This window comes from Corvus hawaiiensis, chromosome 2, assembly GCF_020740725.1.
Source record: "Corvus hawaiiensis isolate bCorHaw1 chromosome 2, bCorHaw1.pri.cur, whole genome shotgun sequence".
NCBI classification, from domain to species: domain Eukaryota; kingdom Metazoa; phylum Chordata; class Aves; order Passeriformes; family Corvidae; genus Corvus; species Corvus hawaiiensis.
The window spans coordinates 117868845-117884820 of record NC_063214.1 but is presented as its reverse complement, the minus strand read 5'-3'; the positions used below and the strand labels follow the sequence as shown (position 1 = coordinate 117884820).

General features: G+C 42.4%; 1 protein-coding gene across 1 annotated transcript in view; it reads left to right on the top strand.

The window, feature by feature from the left end:
• Positions 1-13501, top strand: part of PDXK (pyridoxal kinase) — a 45552-nt gene extending 32051 nt beyond the window's left edge. Inside the window, exons 8-11 of the mRNA XM_048290023.1 lie at positions 1689-1800; positions 2796-2932; positions 3488-3554; positions 4306-13501. Coding sequence (XP_048145980.1) covers positions 1689-1800; positions 2796-2932; positions 3488-3554; positions 4306-4418 — 429 coding nt within the window. The 3' untranslated portion in view covers positions 4419-13501. The remainder of the gene's footprint in view (positions 1-1688; positions 1801-2795; positions 2933-3487; positions 3555-4305) is intronic.
• The last annotated feature ends 2475 nt before the right edge of the window (positions 13502-15976 follow it).

The window sequence follows — 15976 nt, the reverse complement described above, 5'->3', positions numbered from 1 at the left end:
CCTGGAGAGTAGCTGGGGGTCTGTCACCCCAAATGTTTGTTGGTTTTTTTGCTGTAGCAACGTCAGACAACATGGATTGGTCACCATCACTTCACAGCAGGAAGCAGATCTCATCTCTCTGAATTTCCACTGCCCCAGTTTTATGTTACCCCACTGTGCTGGGTGAGGGTGATGAGCTGTGCTTCGTGCCACTGGCTGCTAGCTGCAACTCAGTTCTTCTGTTCTCATCCTCACCAATGGAACCAGAGTCTTGAGGAGAGCATCATTAGCTGAGCAGCCATTAGTTTTAGATTTGCGTATTTCAGCTGTGAACATGAGTTGCATGTGCTAAAGAGTTTTGCCAGTTAGTCTTCTGACTGATTCATGCCACAGCTCTGATTTGTGATGGGCTTTAAAAAAAAAATCTCTCCCAAAGAGAGAGAATTATACTTAGAAATGGAAACATTTTTAAAGCATTTGTTTGCAGGATATTATATTTTAATCTGTCTGTCTTTCCAGCTGCATGTCATATATGGGTCTAGTAATAATCCATGCTGGAATTTGTCCCCTTTGGAGGTGGTAGGAATTCTGGCATTGATTTCCATGGTTTCATGCTTGCTTTCCTTTTTTTTAAGAAGACTTGTGATGACAGTAGTGTCTTCGAACATAAAATTAAGTATGATGTAATATTAATGTAGAAGGGACTAAGTCCTAAAACTAGAAATAGTGGAGATTAGGATCCTGGTGAATTGTGACTGAGAAATGAAATTTAGTTTAATATTACTGCACAGATTGATTGTGTCAGTGTATGCTGGTGGATTTACTGCTTCTTTAAAACCCAGCTGATGCCTGTGCAAAGAGGTCTGACAGCTGAAGAAACTTGGAGGCTTAGACAAGAAAGAAAAGCAATAAAGTATTAAAAAATAGCAGAAATAAATCCTTATCCTTCAGCTGCTCATGAGTCACAGCTAGCCTGAGAGGATTTTTAGTTAAACTCTTCTGGGAGAATTAATATTTTATCCATGTTTTATACTAAACTCATTACTGAAGTCATTCTTTTTTCTGTGAAATCAAAATCACTTGTGTCTGTAGCAACCAATTATGATGTCAGAAGTAGAGTATTAATGAGTTTAAGTGAGGAACAGACAGAGGAAATATATCTGCAAAGGTATATAATTTACAGCTGTAGTTTGGGGGTTGAAACAGAATGAGAAGATTGAGACAGACACACTTTTGCCTCTGATTTAGGTTTTTTAATTTTTGCTAACTCTAAAAGTAGTAGCTAAATAAGATTTCATGACCTGGAGTTCTTAGCTTTCTAGCAAATGCTTCAAGATGCCAGCTCAGGTGCATGTATCTGTATATTCATTCTCTTATTCTTTTGATAATACGTTCTGAAAACATGGTTCAGGCAAAAATTCTGATCACAGCTGAAACAGAGCATTCTTTCCAGAGGAGCATCCAAAGATAACACAAACAGAGATGCTTGTATATTTTGACAAGTGTGTACATTTAGATGTGGATGTTTTCCTTCCCCTTTTTCAAAGTAATGGCCCTAATTCAAGTGGATTATTTGAGTAGAAACTGGTTTTTTCTCTTTACAAAAGATGCCAAAATAAGGTGCTTGTTAAAAACCCTCAGTACTATGAATGAAAGTGTAACCAACACATACTGCAGTCACTGATTCCTGCCTTTTTGCATGTTGAAAGGTAATGGATATGCTCCATGCCATGGGACCAGAGACTGTGGTGATCACAAGCTCAGATCTACAGGCACCTCTAGGAAATGACTACTTGATTGCTCTGGGAAGCCACAGAAAAAGTAAGTCAAGAGCTCCTTCCTTACCTGTGCTCTCTTTTAACCTGTCTGTGCTTGCTGTTACTCCTTGAAGGAATAGTTTCATCAGGCCCATCTGTAGTGCATGGAAGGAGCTCAGATCCCCAAGTGAAGACCTCCTACAGTAATATCAGGGAGTAGTAAGACTGGGACTGCTCCATGAGGAAAGACAAGAGCTGAGAGTGATTGTAGCACAGGCAGGACTCTGTCCCTACCCATGGGGCACAGACCCACAGGACCTGAATAAGGTGAGCAGGACGGGGGGGTGGTGGCAGACAGGTCTGTTTGACAGTCCAGAGTAAGAGAGACAAGCCAGGTCTGAGATTAATCTGGAAAATCCAATCAGTAAGTCAGGACAGCACGGCTGTACACAGGAGTATTTGCAGCATAGCTCAGGCAAGGCTGCTTGTGCCCAGGCCTGAGCTTCCATGCAGCTCCTGGGCAGAGGAGGGGGATGTCCTAGGTGACGTTTATTGGGACTCTTACAGCCCCTAGTAGTGACCCTGGCAGTAAGGATATAAAACAGGAACTTGGAATGTTTGAATGCTTTTCTGAAAAGTCACACTGTCCTGTTAGCAGATTGTCCCTCCCTTGATAGGTTATAAAATACCCTTGATATGTTATGAAATACCCTTCTGCTTCTTCTCTATATCCCCTTCTGTAGTCTCACCAAGATTCATTGTGTGTTCACTGTTTTCACCTGAGAATGGCACGGTTATGAGGGATGTAAAATGAAGGTGGTAGCTCCTTCCTCCCCCTTAAATGAAGTATGTACAGTATAGAAGTTGTAAATGCTATCCCAAGCTGGCCATGTTTTGGAAGGCTGTGCCTTTTAAAAGAGCTGGTACAAAGTTTACAATATTCTTTATTGGCTTTCCATTCCAAACAGCAAACATTTAAAACGATTTCTTTTTAAATTCTAGTGATTGCTGTTGTATTAGTTGCTGGGTCTGTCACTTAACTGTGTGTCTGTGTTGCAGCTAAAGCAGATGGTACCAGGATAACACAAAGAATTCGAGTGGAGTCTCCTAAAGTGGATGCTGTCTTTGTTGGAACAGGAGACTTGTTCGCTGCTATGCTTCTGGCATGGACACACAAGCACCCCAACAATTTGAAGGTGTGGGAGAAGTTACTCATTTCTCTGCAAGTTTGGACCTTGTTTCTCTTGAGTTTTTTTAAAAACTTCTAATCTGTGACATTATTTAAAGACTGTCTTCTGTTTTGGCTTTTTTTTCCTCACCTCAGAGAAAAAGCCACAGACTTTCCCTTTTGCCAAAAGGGACATTAAACTGTCGTATTTCAATTAGATTGATTTTGTAATTTTGCCAAATAAGATGTTCTTCTCTCTAGAGAGACAGACTGCATGCATGTTTATAATTATGGTTTTTATCCTCACTTCATAATGAGCTTTGAAAATAATTTCTCAGATCTATTTTTCTGCTCCTTTCCCTTAAGGATGTAGGTATATGGTTTCTAATAACTGTTTTGGGAGAATTAAGTCAAAATTTATTTTTTCCAAACTCTACGTTACATAGTTGTCATCCTGTTTGTTTTGTCAGTCATGTTTTCCTCTTCATAGCAGTGTTTTTGAAATAATATTTATTAATATTAAGTACTATTAAAGTAGGCAGCTGAAGTTTTACTAAAACCTGAATATGTTGTGTTGATGCAGGTGGCATGTGAAAAGACTGTGTCAGCCATGCAGCACGTTCTGCAAAGGACCATTAAGAGTGCAAAAGGTAAATAAATTCATCCAGACCTTGCTCCTGTTTTCTGCCTGGATTGGCATCAGAAGAAATATTCAAGGAGCTTTCTGGGTTTCCTGACTAAAAGCAGCCCCTCAGTGCAGAAACAGGCAGAGACTTTACAGAATGAGAGCTTGGTAGTTTTGTCTGCTTGTTCCTACTGTGTCCTCCAAGCCGATTTTTGACAAGAGCCGACTGCAGATGTCACTGTTTAGCTTGTGGTGGATGACAGTCGTGCTGACTGTGCCTGACTCAGCTCTGCAAAACCGGCAGAACTTGAGAAAATGCTGAGTTTGGTGTGCCACAGAGCTCCTGCTTCAGTGTAGCTCACTCACTGTCCCTCTGAGTGTGTATTTAGCACTGAGAGGGGTTTATCAACTAATAATAGTTTCTTTGCTGTGTTGGCCATGTGGGGAGTGATTTTTTTTTTTTTTTTTTTTTAGCTTCTCTTCTGTTGGAGTTCCCCTGTCTTTCAGTTCTTGAGGAAATCTGTGGGTTCTCTGAGCTGTGTGACTTCCTAATTAACAGCAGAGACTTATTTCTTTCCTGGAGAGAGGTGTGGAACAGTGGTGATAAGAAATCACAGTGCTGACCTGGATTTTCCATTTTGGAAGCCTTTAGCAGGGAGTAGTAAGGGAGACTGGGGAAGGGAGGAAGGTAGAAAAAATCGTGGGGTAACAGAACAATGTAACTTGTTTCTTTTTGTACTGCTGTTTTTAATGACATTGTGATGTCATCTTTTTAGTGCAAGCTGGAGAAGGAAACAAACCAAACTCAGCCCAGCTGGAACTGAGAATGGTCCAAAGCAAAAAGGACATAGAAAACCCAGAGATCATAGTGAAAGCCACCGTGTTATAAAGGCTCCACGTCTCCAATAACGCACAATGTATCGATGTCCTCATTTCTTTCCTGTAAATTGTAATATTTGCCTTAGATCTGTGACAGAAACCTGACTTTCATGAAATAGTGCCCAGCATAGGCAGATACCCACTCTCAAACATATGTGCTGGCCTTGCTCAGTTTTAAAAACAGAACAGTTAGTGTGCATTGAAGCATACTCCCAGGTATCCCAATGTCTGTCAGATTCACTTACTCTGTGTGACTACCCAGGGCAAGAGAGCAATGTTCCTGCCTTGCCAAAGACTGTAGATGTGAATTTGCTAATGGAATGCTTGACTGACTGGAAAATGTATTTCAAGATGGCATCTAGTGCCAATGGAGCTGGCTCCATGCTCCCTTTTCCTGGAGGTACCTGGTTACCTACTGTGGTATTCAGTATCTCGGCTGCTATGAAACTAAGCAGGGTTAAATCTACACACACAGTTCTGGTTGTGTGTAGGAGTACTTTGAAGATGTTTGGCATGTTCAGTACTCTGAAGTGACCTTGAGGTGTCATTCATGCTACTGATCTCTGCTCCTGTTTCTTGTCCATGAACAGCTGCACAGTTTCAGTTGTCACAGGTTCTGGCTGCTTATTTCTCATGTCCGTGGGTGCCCACATGATTTTCCTGCTCCAGAAACGTCTTCATTAACAAGATCATGCCTGGTAGCACTGGTTAGAAGTGTGTAGTTCTACCTCCGAGGCCAGGTTTGATTCTCTGTTTATAACTAAGGGCAAAAGAGAAAGCAGCTTGTACCCTGGAAGTTGGCTGCCTTGGTTTGTTCATCGTGGGTGGATGCACTTACAAACTACATGGGCACTTCCACTTAACATTAGTAAGCACTGCTGGTAGGCTTAGCAATGAAGCAATATGGGAAAAGTAGTATTTTTTGTTTAGTAAGGTCTGGTAAGTTACATGTGTTTACCAAATGCAGTGAAACAGAAAAATTAACTTGTTCATAATGTCTCTGCAAGCAACACCAATAGAGATTACAGAAATGCATTACTATTACTATTATTATTAATAATACATCTTGATATCAAGATTCTGCTTGATAAGGCTTCAAAATGGGATTTTTAGTCATTTCAGCGTCCTATGGATCACAGCCACATACTGAAGCAGCAGGGCATGTCTGCTGACAGGTATTGGCCATTCACATTTCCCTAGGATTTCTGTATGGGATTCATGTTCATGCTTGTCCCAAGATGAGGTCTAGTGTGATGTTACATCCAAATTGAGTTGATGAGCTTTACTTGTCTCAGACTACATAAGGGGATGGAAATTGCATTTCTAATAGACTTCCTCTCCTGCATTTGGCATCAAAAGTGAAAAAAAAACCAACATTACTTGAGAATTTAAGGGAAAAAAAATCAGCAGGAATTTATCTACAAAATGTGATTCTGCCATCACAGTTTTTAGTAACCACTGTCATGAAATGACTTTCTAGCAATAATAATTTTGGTGTTGTGAACAGTTGCTAAAACTAGCAGTCAGTAACAGAGATATGAGCTCATGGCTCATACCCAACATGTAAAAAGTTGTGAACTACCTTGACAGTGTGTACAAGTATCTGATGGGAAGCAGTGAAGAGGGAACCAGGCTTTTCTCAGTGGTGTCCAGGGAAGTGATAAATGGGCAGTGGCACAAATTGAAATACAGGAAAATCCATTTAAACATTAAAAAAATAAAATTCACTGTGAAGGTGATCAAACACTGGTACAGGTTGCCCAGAGAGGTTGTGGAGTCTCCATCCTTGGAGATACTCAAAATGCTGACTGAACATGGCCATGAGCAGTCTGCTGTTCTTGGCCCTGCTTGCTCAGGGGTTGGACCAGAGATCTTCAGAGGTTCCTTCCAACCTCAGCCATTCCATGATTCTCTGAGCACATCAAACTGCCTTTCTTTGCAGCCCTGGATTTTTAAATTGGTGTGCAGGTATTTTGTACTCCCTGGAACACAAACTTCCAGATGGGCTGGAAAATACTCATATTAATATTTTTCCCCCTTTTTAGATAAGCTGCTGTTTGCTTGGGCAGCTGTGCCAGGAAGACAATTACCTCTTTTGAGATAATTGCTTTCAGCAAAGATATTTAAATACTGTAGTTGGTGATGCATTTCAACAGTTGAACACGAAAAGGATTTTCACTGTTTCTAACATTGATTAACCAAGTGCTGCATGCCATATTCCAAACATAACTACGAGTTTATTAATCTTTTACAATTAGACTGTTTCATGTGGAAGTGTATAATCCCTACCATCCTCTTAGGAAGAAGGGATCAACACCCTGAACTTCCCTGCCTGTACAGACAATGGTCAGTGCCCTTTTAGTAAATGTGGGACAGCACAATTTTATTTTGCCATTAGAATAGACAGACTTCACAAGAGGATTGAGAGAAAGGGAAGGGATGTTTTCTCTGAAATAAAGAAGTTTGGAATTTGGGAAACTTGGAGCTACCTTGCAAACAAGGTTTTCATTGTCAACCATAATGAGCCGTGATCTTGACATAAAAGACAAAGCGCTATGTTTGTTGGAGCAGTTTATACCTGTCAGGTGTAATCTTTTCCCACTTCTTCAAAGAATGGATCAGTTCAGTAATTAATGTGGTCCTTAGAGTCTGTGACATATCCATGTTAAAACAAAAACAAAGCATATTCATACTAATGTGCTCAATTTGCAAAAGTTCCTATTCCACAGTAGCTGGATCCTGTAGCAATGGGCTGCTGGCTTCATCTGCTTGAGTCCCTGAGGGTTGCTCATGTGATAACTGCTTTAAACTCCCACTGACCTGATCAAAATTAGGTCAGGTTTATGTCTTCAGTGAAGAATTGGGCTTAACATCTCTTGCAAGGAACAAACATCAGAAATTATCTGTAAATGTATCCTGTAGCTAATGTTTTGTAGCCACAGCAGGCTAACAGGTATTTTTGAATGTCAAAGTACACATTTTTATTTGTTTAGAGTTACACAAAGCTCATGTGCAGAACAAAATTCAAAGACTCAGCACAGTCCTGTTTAATATTTCATTCTCTCCTTTCCTCCTGCATATAATACCTGTATCTTTTTCTGAGTTCGTGCTGTCTGTCTGGTGCAGCTGGAAAGTGTCTCAGTGCCAGACAGTGCCCACTATTTATATAGGGGCTGGGAGGAGACTGACCAGCATTGTCTGATTCACTTGCAAACCTATAGTTAAAGATAAAAGGTTAGTCTAAACTAGCTTAGATCCTAACTCATTACAGGAGAACAAGCACTTTAGCCCAGAGAGTGGAGTCTGTAATAATGGATAACCTTCCGTGGCCGTCCTGAGAGCATGAAAGATGTAACCCAGCAGTCCAGCACTCACCAGCTGGGGACTGGTGGCTTCACTGCCACGTGTGTGAGGTCAGAAGCACACGAGGCTTCTCATGCTGCAGCACATGGAAGCATGGGGGAGGTGAATGCTTTGTGTTTGTGTCAGATCCCTTTTTCCTGGAGTGATTTGCAGTGCCTGTGGCCACTGCTCAAGTCCACCCACTCGTTTGCAGAGCCACCTATGCAGGAGAGACCAAAAGTTGTTTATGAACCATCTACTCTGGGCCTGGATTTAGTCTCTATGTGCTGAGAATTGAGACATGCATAAAGACATTGAGCTAAAATCAGTGCTAGCCACACTCAATAGAAACACTTCAGAAAGCTGCAGTATGAATTGTTAATGTTTGTGTACTGATTTTTATCTCAAGTGGGGAGAAATCTATAATCCATGTGTTATACAAAAGAATTGGAGGACCAAGGTTTCCAGCTACTCATACTGCCTTTTGAGTATCTTAACTGTGTCTTGATTGGATGGTGTTAATTTGTTGTCTGTTGTGGTGATTGTATTGATTAATTTTATTTTAAAATATGTAGCAAGGAAGATTGTAATAAAAGCATCTACATTTAATATACTGTGCACACACAAATTGTTAGATCCTATTTTTAAACATGTTAAACATTTCAGAATTAAACAGCACAAGAATGGTTTGGTAGTCCTGCTGAATAAAATGGATGTAATTAAATTTTTTTCCTTAGTTATGTCCTAGGATAGAGAGAGGGTAGTTAATGGAAGAGAGCACATTTGTGCCCTGTTATCATCTTACTGTAAGGTATGGATGTGGAAGTGAGAAACATCCTTGTTGTCTTAACTTTTATATTTCTTAAAGATGTTTCATGGGAAGAAGATCGCTGGCATTCTGCACCACTCCCTTGCATTCCTCTTACTTATATGTGTAGGACCTCATTGTGTTGTGCTCTTTTTTCCTGCAAACAGGGTGAGAAGAGGGGCTTGAAATAAGAACCATAACTCATTTTGAGATCTCTTTCTTGTGCAGCATTTAACTGCACTCCTCTTCACTAAACTTTTACTTCACTGTGTAGGGTGGAGCATACAGGACTGTAGAGTGGGAAAGAAATGTTCCTCATGCGGGAACAAGAGCTTCTGTCAGCACTCAGCAGTGTCCCTGCCAGGGTGGTGGCTTGCAGGAGGAGGAGAGCAGGGATCCAGGTTGAGCAGAGCAGAAAGTGCTGTGTCATTACACTTATGTCCACTGGAGAAGTTTCGTTTATATTTATACTAAAGAAAACCACCTCTCCTGAGTAAAGGTCCTTGCCCAGTTAAAGAGTGCTTTAAAAAGCTGGGACATGTTGCAAAGTTTGGTCACTCTGGGACTAAAATGTTTCTTTATAAAAAGAAGCTCGACCCCTTCCTTTACATCCCCTTGCAGCCATACTGGCTTACTGACTGTAGTCATTCCATTCCTGTTAGAATCCCAGGATTAGATACCCAGAGAGCTGTTCTTCCTGAAAGCACATGTTCTTCATGTTCCTGGTAAGTGAGAGCCTGCCTAGCAGTTCTGAAACATGTCCATTAAAGACATTTGTCAGCCATGGAAACTAAGCTTAGAGATGTTCAGTCACAGCCCAAAAATAGCTCTTTCAAATAAATGAAAACTCTTGAAAGTGCATTATTTTCAATAAATGAGTAAACCAGCGAGTTTATAGATGCATGCAGGAGCAGATTTCAGGTAAATCCCCGAGGTTCAATCAGTCACTGGAGGAGTGTGCCCTGAGCACACTGCTGCTGTCAGGGCACTGCTTCAGGAGAGACCCAGCTACTTCTCACCATTTCCCAGAAGAGAGGAATGTGGTGTGGCATTCAGCAGCCAAGGAAATCTCCCATCTGCTTCACCAGGAAACCAGTGCCAGGTGACAGCCCCAGTGCCAGGTGACAGCCCCAGTGCCACCAGATTGGTGCTTTTGCTGCTCTGGCAGCAGTGGACATCGAGGCAGATGGGACGCTCCTAAATGTGCACATCTTCCTGGCTCAGTGCCTCCACAGTGCAAATAATGGTAATAAATCCTCAATTTTCAGAGCAGTGAATAGGGCAGCACATTATTCAGAGAGAGAAAACCAGCAATATGAGAAGGCTGTGCCATATGTTACCACTGAAATCACACCTATTGCCCTCGTGGTTGCATTGCTGTTTAGAAAAAAATCTGTGTGTAGAAGAGTGTGATTTATGTACTCTTGTGTGTGTGTGTGTGTATGTTGAAGCTTTATTTGCAATGTGGTAGGGGTGGGAAACAGAATTTGGGGGGCTGGCTGAGTAGGCCTTCAGGATGTGAGCAGAAGGTCTTAAAGAATTATATTTTTATAGATTGTGCTGAAGCTTTGGGTCCCAGCCACACATAGCCTTTTCTTCCAGAGAACTGAAATGGTTTGGAAAGAGAGTCAGGTGGCTGTAATATAGTAGGGATAGTACAACCCCACCAGCCCTGGACAAACTGAATAATTTAATAAAAGATGCCTTTTTAAGTAATATTTTTTTAGTGCTGAATTGTTAAACAAAGAAATATTTATGAGCAAACTTTCTATGTACTTAAAAGTTTGTGTGGTGCTTTGTACTGACTAGGTGGACCTGTTATATGTTTACACATCTTAAATGATTGTCCTTGAGGTGTGTGTAGTAATTCAATGACTTCTATGCCAGAAAAACAATGAAGTTCTGTGTAATAGCAAATGATTTAATTTCTGATGAAACTGTAGGCTTTCTAGTGCTTGTGTATTTTTCTGGTTGGCCATTACAAGTTGTATCCTTCCTGCAGTAAGGCTTGTACGCTTGATTGTAGAGAGAGGCAATAGGATGGTAGATAACCATTGTTTAAAAAGAAAACCCTAAATATTGCTACCTTATCCATTTTAAAATCAGGTAAGGTTTGTGGCATAAGCCTGAAATTTTGCATTGGAATCAAGTTTCAAATACATATAGGGTAGGTTAAAAGTTGGGGATGGGTTTGTTTGTTTAATTAAATAAGACTGGGAGGTCTTAAAAGTGCTTAATAGCAATATATACATGGACAAGCCAAGAGATGGAACAAAAATGGCTTGTTCCCATTGTATGAACCTGACCAATTAATTCATAGCTTGTGCTAAACCTGTGCACAGACAGGTGAATAGACAAATGGGAGAAAGTAAAGATTTTTTTCCTTATAGGTTGTCAGCTGTAATAGCGTGAGGAATTTTAGCTGTTTGTTCTGAATTCAAATTCATAAATACCTTCCAGAAGAGCTGAGTTACCAATAAAGTCCCATTCAGTCAAAAGGCAAAGCTGTTGACAGGGTTCAAAACCAGAGCAGGATTTTTTCATCTTGCCAAACATACTGAGTCTTTGTTTCCTATGGCTGGGAGACCAGGGCTAAAGCCCAACTGTCAAGATATATTAATTTTTTTAGTTGAACTTTGGGGTCTGTCTAAAAAGTGCAGGGGTCTGCAGCATAAAGGAGTTTTTGGAGCATGGTCCTATGATAAATGTCATCACCTACTGCAGCAGTTGGTGATTTGGCAAAACTGAGCATCACTTGTTACATCCCTTTTAGTAAACGTGGCAGCATCCTCAGCCCTCTTGTGAATAAATCACCACTGCAAAAAGCAGAGGAGAATTTATCACGAGTTTTTCTCCCGAGAGTTCCTGATTTCTGGATGTGTTAAAAGAGAAGCACTTCTGCTTTGCTAAGTTAGCAGGAGAAATGTCACCGAGATGAATAATGTATGAGGAGGGAGGCTGTGGCAGGGAACAGCAGTGCTGGGGATATGTTGTGCCTGGCTTTTCCTCCCCTGGGAATCTGTGGGTGCAGTGTCCTCGTGGTGGTGGCAGAATGACTGTTTTGCCTGCATCCTCCCGTGGGGGAAATGTGGAGGAGTTACTCTGAGCAAGTGGGGAGCTGAGGTCGGTGTGGAGCTGTTGGGTTTGTTTGGCAGTGCTGTACCAAGGCAGTGGTTCAGCACAACTCTGTGTGCCCCCAAAAGCCCGTGGTGTACAGCTGCCTGCTTGCCTGGCCGTGGTGTAATGCCCTTAGATTTCTTCTGCAGGCCATGGAGAACCAAGAGACTCTGGAAGTGCATTATTCAGATGATTCAGGCTTGGCTTTTGTGCTTTTGGAAAGAAAGGTAGAGAATTATTGGCTGCTGTGGTAGATACAACTCATCCATCCCAGCTACACCATAAAAGTGTGCCCTACCCTTCCTCTCCCATCATCTCTGCTGGCTCTGATTTGCCTGTCCCCATAACGAGGGACATGAAGGAGCTAAAATCAATGGGGAATTTATGCAGTCAAAACCACTGAAGTTCTAATCTGCTTTAGTTCTCTTAACCTCCTCATCCTGGGAACAGAAAAGTGCTTGTGCTGCTGCCAGGGAGGGTCTGGGACAATGCAGCTGCTCAAAATGGGGGAGAGTGGAGTTGCCTCTTTCCCTGGCACTGAGATGCTGCATGAGCAGGGCCTAACTGCAGAGCTGCACTGTTAATGGTAAAGAAAAGAAATCTTTGTGAGTGAAGTGCTTGAAAGAAGAGCTGGAGATTCAGTAAGTCAGAGTTTGGTGTTCTCAATCCACTCTATCCTCTGTGTTGCAAAAATATTATAGCACTAAAAAAGTTGGTGTGGCTGTTCTTAATGATCTCTGTGATGCTTGTGCCTAGCAGAGGTGAAAATAGCATTCAATAAAGCAGTGCTCTAACTAGGGAATGTAATAGGAAGATCCAGGTGGAGAAAATGTCAAGTTTGTTTTCACAGCACTTGCATGGTGTCAAAAGTTGTCCAGGTCTGGCTCTTTTCCTTCCTGCCCCCTTTAAGAAAGGAAGGAATGACATGAATAAATCAATTAATAAATAAGGGCAGTTACCTGGGAATTTATGTGGCATTGGTATTCATTTTCATGGACAGATTGATAAATCTTTCCACACCAGAGGTCTCTGGTTCCCAAGGGGTTTTCAGAGGTGTGATAGAGCCTGTCACAGCTGGCTTGGAGCGCAGTTCTTGGGACTCAGCTGTGACAGATGACATTGGGATGCCACCTGCAGGCACTCCTGTCCCGTAGTTGGTACAGCACAGGTATTCACGTGCCTGATACATGCTAGATGTGAATCCTTGCCTTGGTAGGGAAGGAAACTTGGGCTTGTTGCTGGAGCTGCAGTGATGGGAGGAAACCCTCAAGAATTCAGCACCATCCAGTGATCCTGCCATTTGCTGTCAGTGTTAGTGCAATGTATCCCCTTTCAGTGTTGTTTTCTATCTGGGAGATGGGAGGATGGCAGCCTCCACATGCAAGTGTGTGCACTGCTTTAACATGCTTTTATCTGGCTGAATGTGAAAAACTAATCAAGATTGTTAAAAATGGAGGGGAAGGATAGCTATGAATCTGCCTAGGACCTAAGTGAGTAGAGAAACGATGAAATTTGTCTCTAATTCAGAAATAATTCAGTATTGACCAAATGAGTGCCGTGTCTTCAACGGGCAGTAGCACCTGGAAGAGACCAATATTTAGGGTTTTTGCCCAAAGCACATTTAGCCCTGCTCTACTGTTTAGTGAAAACGCCCAGTGCAGATGCCACCAGAGCCTCATCTCGTGGAGTAATGCTGTAATAAAGAATGTGGTTTTCTTGTGCAAGTCTTGACCTCTTCTTATGAAAATAACACACAACTCAGTATTTTCATGGTGTATAAGTGAAATGTAGGTTTTTTTTCAATAAAATACATTTCCTTTCCTAAACGTGGGTTTCTGGTTTTTTCCTTGGTGATGTTTCTCTTTCAACTCTAATGGAGCTTTGGCCTTTTGTGTCTTCTCCCTACATATGTGAGCCACAGTTCTGTGCTCTTCCTCTGAAGCCTGACCTCGCTTCCAGAAATCACATAATTCTTTTTCCTCCTGAGCTCCAGAAGGAGTTCTCTGTTCAGCCAAGCTGGCCTTCTGCTCCATGTGCTTGACTACAGTGGAATTGCCTGCTCCAGTGGTTCTAAAAGGTGGTTCTTAAAGTCTGACCTACACTTGTGGGCTCCCTAAACCCTCAAAGGCAGATTCCAAGTGTACTCTATAAAACAGCTCCCTGCACAGCCTAAAGTTTGCTCTCCTGAAGTCCAGGGTAGCAACTCTGCTGTCCTTTTTTCTCATTACACTGAAAATTATTTACTCTGCCATTTCAAGATCACTGTGGCCAAGGCAGCCACAAACGACCACGTCCCACAGAAGTCCTCTCCTATGCACAAAGAGCAAGCCTAGGAGGGCATCTTTCCAAAGTGTCTCACTGAGTGCCAGTGATAAGAAGTTGCCTCCTACAAAAATCAGGAATGTCCAAGATCTGCTCATCTTAGCAGAATGATATTCCCAGCTGGTGTCTGGGAAGTTGAAATCTTCCACAAGGATGAAGGTTACCAGTCCAGAAATTTCTCCTAAGTGCCCATAGAATAATTCATTGATGCTGGGCCACCAGTAGCACACACCCACTACAAATTCCCTTTCTTTTCCATCCTCCTCAATCCTCACTCCAAGGCTCTGAACCACATCATCACTGACTGCAAGGGCTGTACAATCCAACCTCTCCCTTACACCACACCTGCCTCTCCTGAGCCTGTAGCCTCCATCCCAGCACTCTCAACATGGGACTCATTCCAAGTCTCACCAAAACCAACAATACTGGAGCTCTGGGAGCTGCCCAACACTTCCACTTCATGTTTGTTTCTCCTGTTTCTCCTACAAACAGAGCACCTGGGGAAGGGTCTGAAAAGATTAGAATATTTTTGGGGAGAGTGCTGAAGCTGCTTCCTCTTCACAGCCCTGTGAGAGTGAGGGGTTAAGCCAAAGAACCACTGTTAAAGGGGTTGACAAGAAGCAGGGTTTAATATGAATTTATGAAAGTGCAACTCTTATAGAGTTCAGTGTCAAAGCTGGCTCTATTACTTAGGACATGGATGAAGCACACATAAGAAAATCAGATCAGAATCGGTATAGGATGATTTACACAGATGCCAGAGATGCAAAAGGGTAAGGGTGCAAAGGATATGGATACAAAAAGATAAGGGTGCAGAAGGGGTTAGCAGCTCTTAATCATCAACTAATTTAACATTTATAAAGTGACTCAATTGGATTAGCTCCAATTATAACAGTGACTTAATTATAGATTCATGATAACATTGATACCATAATCAATTCACATGGATGCACACAGGCAAAGAGATGCATACATCTGTCTTTATACAGAGATGTGTACAGAGCTCTATCCAGCCCCATCCATCTGTAGATGATGCTCAGGGCTCCATCCAGGCTGGGAGTGTTCAAGGCCAGGCTGGATGTGGCTCTGAGCAACCTGGTCTCGTGAAAGATGTCCCTGCCCATGGCAGGGGGTTGCAACTAGATGATGTTCAAGGTCCCTTCCAGCCCAAACTGTTCTATGATTCTATGGTATCTATCTGTATTTATCTATATCTGTATTTATCTACATGCTCCAGGGGATGTGTGATGCAAGACACTTGGCACTCACTTGTCCCCCCCAAAAAAAGGAGTGTCCCCTGAGAAAAGGAGGTCACTGGGGCAGTCAGGTCTTTCCCTGAGTCAGCCAGGAGAGCTGAGAATCAGGAACTGGGTGGAAAACACTGCCCTTGCTGTCCCCCTTGTGACAGGTTTGAACGCTGCGGTGGTGGTGCAGAGACCAGCCAGCCAGGGGGAACAAAATGAAAGGAGGAAAAGGCTTCGCAGCTGGGTGTGACTCCGGGGAGAATTTTTGGATGTAACTCATCTTCTGAACAGGGAGTTTACCTGCTACAGAAAGGTCACATTCTGCCTTTGAGCTCTGCCTGCCCTGTTCGTGCCCCAGGAGCGCTGCTGCAGATGAAGGAGCTGGAATTCTCACATTCCTGTCCCAGCCACGGAGTGTGACTGCCCCAAGTCCAGCCCTCTCCATGGAGCAGGCTGGTTATCCGCTGGTGGGTTTTTTTCACCCTGTTTTCCTCTGGTAAATAAGTTTAGTTGCAAACACAACAGAAGATCATTGCGGGCCACATAGCCAAGGGGAATTTTAAGGAAATAATAAAAGCTACTACCACCTCCCTATCCCCTTGGCCCCCTTTAATTTCAAAGACTAGCTTGAATAATAAGCATAAAGAATGAACAGAACGGTAATGCACAGCATTGGCAGCCTTTTGATTGGAGCTGAATTTTGAGTCAGGTCCCACAAGCGGCTTCAGGAGGGCT